This window comes from Vespa crabro, chromosome 17 (assembly GCF_910589235.1).
Source record: "Vespa crabro chromosome 17, iyVesCrab1.2, whole genome shotgun sequence".
NCBI classification, from domain to species: Eukaryota; Metazoa; Arthropoda; class Insecta; order Hymenoptera; family Vespidae; genus Vespa; species Vespa crabro.
Window position 1 is genome coordinate 4,905,826 of NC_060971.1, and position 7,500 is coordinate 4,913,325.

The 7,500-nt window shown below is 32.8% G+C and overlaps 1 protein-coding gene across 9 annotated transcripts in view; it reads left to right on the forward strand.

The window, feature by feature from the left end:
- The window catches only part of LOC124430249 (ETS-like protein pointed), an 88,730-nt gene that overhangs the window by 59,798 nt on the left and 21,432 nt on the right, over nt 1-7,500 (forward strand). For 8 of the 9 annotated variants that reach the window (XM_046976534.1, XM_046976537.1, XM_046976538.1 and 5 more), the window contains 2 exons: nt 2,648-2,764; nt 6,822-7,025. In XM_046976534.1, the coding sequence (XP_046832490.1) occupies nt 2,648-2,764; nt 6,822-7,025 (321 nt within the window). The remainder of the gene's footprint in view (nt 1-2,647; nt 2,765-6,821; nt 7,026-7,500) is intronic. The other variant, XM_046976542.1, reaches the window with a different exon arrangement.

Below are 7,500 nucleotides of genomic sequence, written 5' to 3' on the forward strand. Positions count from 1 at the left end.
TTTTTAAGAATAACTAAATTCTATCGAAGCTTCATTATACATGAGAAAACAGCAGCTGGCTTATACACACGTGTGTATATATATATATATATATATATATATATATATATATATATATATAGTGTGTGTGTGTGTGTATATTTTACGAATTTTTACAAATTTTATGTAATAAATTCGTTAATTTTATCGACATCCCTTCTAATCGGATATGCGTTTAAAAATATTTCGTATAAGAATTTGAGTACATTATTATAACTTTTTGTAGAATTAACGTTTTATGATAATGTAGATAATATTTTGAAAATGATAAAAATTCAACGAAAAATATATATATATTAAATGAGAAAAGTGAAACTAATGAAGGAAGTTATTAAAATATCGTATGATTATCACAAGTCATTATTTATCATTATTAATATTATTTTTATTATTATTAATATTATTTTTATTATTATTATTATTACTATTATTATTATTATTATTATTATTATTATTATTATTTGAAGAACGTACCAAAGAAATTCGAAGACGTGACATAACGAATGTGAACGTAATCGAAATAAAAAAAAAGTGTGTGTGTGTGTGTGTGTGTATATCGAGAAGAGAATCGCACGAGCCAGTAAAGTAGCCGTACGTTCCTTAAATGGTGCGGTTTTGCGCGCGCGTTAAATATTATATTATAGATACTTACTTTGTAAATGTATATGTGTGTATTCTCCTCCTCTTCTTCCTCGTCGTCTTCGTCGTCGTCTTCGTCGTCGTCTTCGTCGTCGTCTTCGTCTTCGTCTTCGTTGTCGTTTTCGTCTCCGTTGTCGTTGTCGTCGTTGTGGACGACGGGTACGCATGATTGACCGCATGAGCGGTCGCGTAGCGCATGCTTAATGGACTTTTGCCACCGTGATTCCTCGACGAAACGTGCTTTTGCGGATAACGTAATAACAATTCTTCTCTTTCTTGCGATTTCTTTCAAACGGTCGTCGTGTCTCAATGTTTCCTTCTTTTCTTCCTCTTCTTCTTCTTCTTCTTCTTCTTCTTCTTCTTCTTTCTCTGCATACGATCGATGTGTACGATTTTATCATTATCATTGTTTTCTTTTTTCTTTCATTTATTTATTTATTAATCAATTTTTTTTTTTGTTTTTTTTTTTTTTTTTTAGTTTCGTTTCGTTTCATTTCTATGAATTATGACGAACTCTATGATTAGCTTAGATACACGGCGTTAGAAGAAATTTTCATTAAATTCATTTCGTTAAATTAAAAAAGAAAAAGAAAAAAAAAAAGAGAGAAAAAGATAAAATAAACAGAAGAAGACAAATAAATACGTGTATATGGCGGAGATTTATACATCATTTTTATCGTCGATTAATATCACGAATAAAAATGCCTTGTCTGTTTGACTTCAAACAGTTAAATAAGTAAAGAGAAGAAAATAGAAGATAAAATAAAATCTTTACTTGTGTCACATTGATTAACAAATTAATTGTCGTTAATTGAAAATTTTCCATGTAAATATGCATTTTATAAGAAAGTCAAGATCAACGATCGTTCTAAAGCGAACTATATGAAATTGACAGGAATACGCCATAAGGTGCCACGCCATTTGCCATGGTGCGTATGGCGCATAGAGTGCTTCAAAGTATACACACACACGCACACACACATAAACACATATATATACGGGAAAAGAGGAGTAGTAGTAGAAGAAGAAGAAGAAGAAGAAGAAGAAAAGACAGAAACGAGAATATGCACCTGCACCTGCCTTTACCAGTTGTATCCCTCTTTTACGACGATGCTATCTAGGATGGTGCCCCTGGCCGCTGGCGCTGACGCCACCGCTACGACACCTGACGCATGCTCTCACACACACACACACACATATACATGCACATGCACACGGATACACACGTACACATACATACATACATACATATATATATATATATAGATATACATATACACGTTAGCTTGCCCTCCTCTCTCTCCTTTCGTGTATGCATTCGCGAGAAATACCATTAACTTGCCCTCTCGCGCACGAAAGAGAGTCTCTTTTCTCTTACCATGACGCATTCACCATGATTCTTACTTTCCATAGGGTACGATTTGTAAAAATATATTTCTTAACAATACGTCCTTGAGTAATGACACACGAGATTCTTACGTAAGATATATTACTTGCGATATATATATATATATATATATATATATATATATATATATATATATATAAGGAGAGAAGAGAAACAAAAAAAGAAAAAAAGGAAAAGTATGTTAAACATCTCTATTATATTTGAGTCGCGGTGATTATAAAAGTGATCGAAGTTGTAATGTTTTTCATTTTCAGATATTTGGACGTTCGGGTAAAGGGAGCGGGGGGAGGAGACGGGGAAAGATGTTTGTGTTATTAATTTTTTTTATTATTGCCTTTAAGAGTAGTAACGTATGACGGAATATGGCCATTTAATATTACTAAACAAATCAGATCACTTTAATAATATATCGGCACGATTGCGTAATATATACGAGTGCGTAATATTACGAGTGCGTAAATAAATACGTATGCGTTTATAATTACGAGGAATTATTATTAAAACGTATATATATATATATATATATATATATTACTTTTGTTTCTACATACTGTGTTACAGATATACCGGCACAAGTGCCGCCATTAACGCCTGGTACCAACAAAAAAATGACAGAGGCCCTAGAGGCCTCTTTCGCTTCTTGGGAGAAGGAACGAGTACGTCTAAATATAACGAAAGGTTAGTCTCGTATATCTTCTTCTTTCTTAAATGCAAATGAATACCTTAGTAAAATAGTATACAAACACATACACAAACATATATATATATATATATATAAACCGCACACACATTTATCCAATTATTAGTATCATTATTATTATTACTATTATTATTACTATTCTTTTCTTTTTGTTATTTTTGTAATAATAAAATATGAACAAGAGCGTAACTAATGAATTTGATCGAATAACAGTACTCTTTGGTTTTGTTGTTTTCACCTCGATCGTTCGCCTTGATATTCGACATTCGTCGAACAATACGTGAAAAAAAGAGAAAAAAGAGAGAAAGAAAAAGAAAAAAGAAAAAGAAAAAAGGGGGAAAAAATAAAATGAAATAAAAAAAAAAGAACGAAGAGGACGAAAATCATGAAAGTGATGGATACGCGCGAAAGAACTCCACTTCTATTACTACTACTATTACTACTACTACTACTACTACTACTACTACTACTACTACTACTACTACTACTACTACTACTACTATTACTACTACTATAATATTACTATTCACATTACTTGTATTATTGTATAGAAATAAATACACACGTCTCTACGTGTGGTGTATATATAATATATATATATATATATATATATATATATATATATATATATATACATGTAGATACGTTATATACTGGTGGAGAGATCGCGTGCGACGCCCGCACTTAGGCACGATGTAATGTGATGTGCGACGAGCCGACGATGTGCAGGAATTGTGAATGTGATGTTGATGGTTCTCTGATGGGGAGCCGATGCCACACATCCGGTATGCGCATTCAGAGCCACGCGGGTGTGACGTTACTTCCGGTCTACATGCCCCAGAGTTCGTACCCTCGGGCCAGCAGATCACTTCCATGGTCTGACCTCCGTGAACCAACGATTGCCATTTCAAGCTTGAACTTTGTCTGTCTGCCTCTCTGTCTATCTGTCTCTTTCTCTCTCTCTTTCTCCCTCCCTCTCTTTCTCTCTCTCTCTCTCTTTCTCTTTGTTTATCTATGTTTGTCTATTTCGTCCGTCTCTGTCTGTCTTCTATCCTTCGTAGTAACGTGAATCTTCGTCGGTCCTTCAGGACGAGTTAAAAGTTCTTTTATTTTCTTTTTTTTTTTCCTTCTTCTTCTTTCCAAACTTGTACATTAAATAATTCGAGAAAAAAAAATGAATAATAATTGATATAACGATTGATCTATTATAAGTCATCGATCCCTGTATTTTCCAATTTTTATTATAAAATTCACGTGTTCGAATAAATCAATGATATTAAAAATCGTATTCGCAACATCGTAATCATTCTAATAAATTTTAATGATAAAGTAATTCCGATTTTGGTTTTATTTTTATTAATTATTTATTTCAGTATTTTAATAATCTTACCGTGGTTAATGTCATTGCAATGTATTTCCTTTGTCACGTTTCGTATCTACATTTTTCCTTCTTTCTTTTTCTGTTCTTTTTTTTCTTTTTTTTTTTTTTTCTTTTTTCCTTTCTTTCTTTTTCTTTCTTTGTTAACATTATAATGGAAACATGTTATGGCGGATAAAAGTGCGTTTGTACAACAGGTACAAAAAAATAAGTTTCTATCCACCTGCGTCGTCGAGTGGACCTTCCTTCCTAAATCAACTCTAACCGAGATCATTGTGGTCCTGTCTTTTCGGAAAAAAAAAAAAAAGAAAACTTTGATTTTCACAAATCTTTCGAACCCATAAAAGAGTATATACATACGTACATACATACATATATACATACATACATAGATGCATGTGTATTTCGATTATCATTATTTGATTATCCAATAATAATAACGTTTTGTATATTATTTATTTTCGACTTTCGTATTTTCTAAATAAACGTCGCGTCGTCATTATTACATATTATTGTTATTATTATCTATATACTTACTTATATACATATATATATATATATATATATATATATATATATATATATATATATATAATCGGGCGAACAATTTAAAAAATTTATATTATCGAAAATCTTACGTGTACGCACTTGAAACTCTGAACAATGAGATCTTACTCGTGTGGATGACGAGGGACGACTGAGAGGTAGAGGAGAAATGAAGGAGAAAAAGTGAGAGTAAAAGAAAGAGAGAGAGTGAAAGAGAGAGAGAGAGACGAAGAGAGAGTCTGTTAACAATACTGACAAGGAATAAGTTGTGTAAACATCGGCACGATCCTCAAACATCGGCGGTCGCTTTGATGGCGGTATGCCGTTAGACACGCTCGCCTTGCTCTTTACTCACCTTTTCTATATTTATATTATATTATCGGCCATGTCTCTCTCTCTCTCTCTCGGTCTCTCTCTCTCTCTCTCTAAGTATCCATCTATCTATCTATCGATCTATCTATCTATCTATCGATCGATCTATCTTTATCTCGATATATGCGCGAAAGTATCTCATCGTTTTCTACGAATCTCTCTGCTTTTTCTCTCTCTCTTTTTCTCCCCTCTCTCTCTCTCTCTCTTTCTCTCTCTTTCTTATTTGATCGTCGGCTTCCATTCATAAAAAGATGTTGGTTCTCTCATCACGTAGCTCAAGAAAATAAAGAAAGAGAAAAGTGTGTATTTCGATCGAAGCAAAGATTTCGATCGTTATAGGTATACCAGCTTCGTTCGTGACACGTGAATTTTGTTCCTTTTTCTATTTTTGTTTTTTTTTTCCTTTTCTTTTTTCCTTTTTTTTCTTTTTTCTTTCTTTTTTTTTTTTTTTACCCGACCGTTTTGTCTCGACTTTGTTTAACTCTTCTGAACGTTTACCTTCGCACCTCCTTCTTCCAGTAAGAGAGAAAGAGACGGAGAGATATATACAGACAGAGAGAAAGAGAAAGAGAGAGGGAGAGAGAGAGAACGTTCGTTTCTTTTTTTTTTTTTTTCGTTTTTTTTTCATTTTTACTTCTTCTTCATTTTATTTTATTTTTACTTTTTTAACGTCATTCTGTTAAACGATCATCACATCGTGCTAAACGATCACTTAAATGAATATAACCACATTTCATTTGAAATGCATGTAAGCTTTACGTTAAAACTAATGAATTCTTAATAAGTTCGTTATAAGTTGATAATAACTAATTTACGTTTTCTCTCTCTCTCTCTCTCTCTCTCTCTCTCTCTCTCTCTCTCTCTCGATGAAAATAAAAAGAAATGAACGTCATTTGGTCAGACGTCAACGTGTGCTGTTTCGTTTCGCCGACATCATTTCTGTTTGCATTATGAGCCGAACTGTACTTTTACGTAGGAAGATACCGCGAAACAATGCAAGACGCGCGTGCAAATATGGGCGCGCACTTCAAATGGGACATTCCAATGTTTCTCGGTATTCCTTCTACCCAAAGAGAACTCTATATGGATTTACGATAGGCCTCTATGTCTCTTTGTGTTTCTTCTATTAGATTTATAATAAATACATTATTTATAAGAATCTTTAACGACGCCCTGTCGCCGTCTACATTTTTTATAACTCCTTCTTCTTCTTCTTTTCTTTTTTTTATTTTCTATTTTTTTTTCCCTTTTTTTTTTTTCTTTTTCTGTTTTCTTTTTATCTCCATTGAAAATAAAATACTGTCGTACTTTAACACCGTGTACATTTACGGTGTTTATCGTTAATGAACAATATACAAAGGTGATCTGAAAGTTTTTAAATGATATTGAAAATCAATTATACTCTATCTCGAGATCTTCTAGACTTTTAATTAGGCTTACACTTATATAATTATAATAATAAAACATTAGCTTAAAAAAGAGTAATCGATTTTTCGTAACCGCTTATGAAATATTCCATCCGTTCTGTATTGTTCAAATAAAAGAAAGAGAAAAAAAAAATATATATATATATGTATATATATATATATATATATATAAATGACTCCATAAAAGAATATACACATATGTGATTCTTTCTCTTGTCCCAGTTTTACTCAGGAACTTGAAGTGATATCCGAGATAATGTATACGTTGGTATCGTTCTTAATGAGATAATCTCATTATATATGTTTTTTCAGACCCAAGGCAATGGTCGGAAGCAGCTGTCGCCCACTGGTTGCATTGGGCTATCGGTGAATTTTCGTTGGAGGGTGTGGCCATGCAACCCTGGCAGCACATGACCGGAAAACAGATTTGCGCTATGGGAAAGGAACCCTTTTTAGCACGTGCCCCGGCCTTCATGGGTGACATTCTATGGGAACACCTCGAAATACTTCAGAAAGGTGGATAATTTTTCTCTCTTTTTTCTTTTTCTTTTTTTTTACCTCTATTTTTCTTGTCTTTTCTTCTCTTCTCGTTTCTCATTTTTTTTCTTTCTTTTTCCTTTCCTTTTTGGAATACGAATACCACTTGCACGCTTGGCTTCTTTCTTTTTTTTTTTTTTTTTTTCTTTTTCTTTCTACTCTCTTTATCAATCGAACAAGTTAATCAATGAATGATACGCTGAGAATGCATTGACTAACCTCTCCGTAGACTCGTAATTTTTGGGAAAATGGTGAGAACGGGTAAATAAAAGAAAAAGGGAGGAGGGGGAAAGAAAAGAGATAAAAAAAAGAAAGAAAAAAAAAAATTAAAAAGAAAAAAAAGCATCGAGAAAAGTGTACACACCCTATAAGTATATATTAATCTCTATGACGAAGATGGCTCGTCATTCCACCTGTTTTTTTTAAAAGCCTCTTTTATATTCGATACAACGTG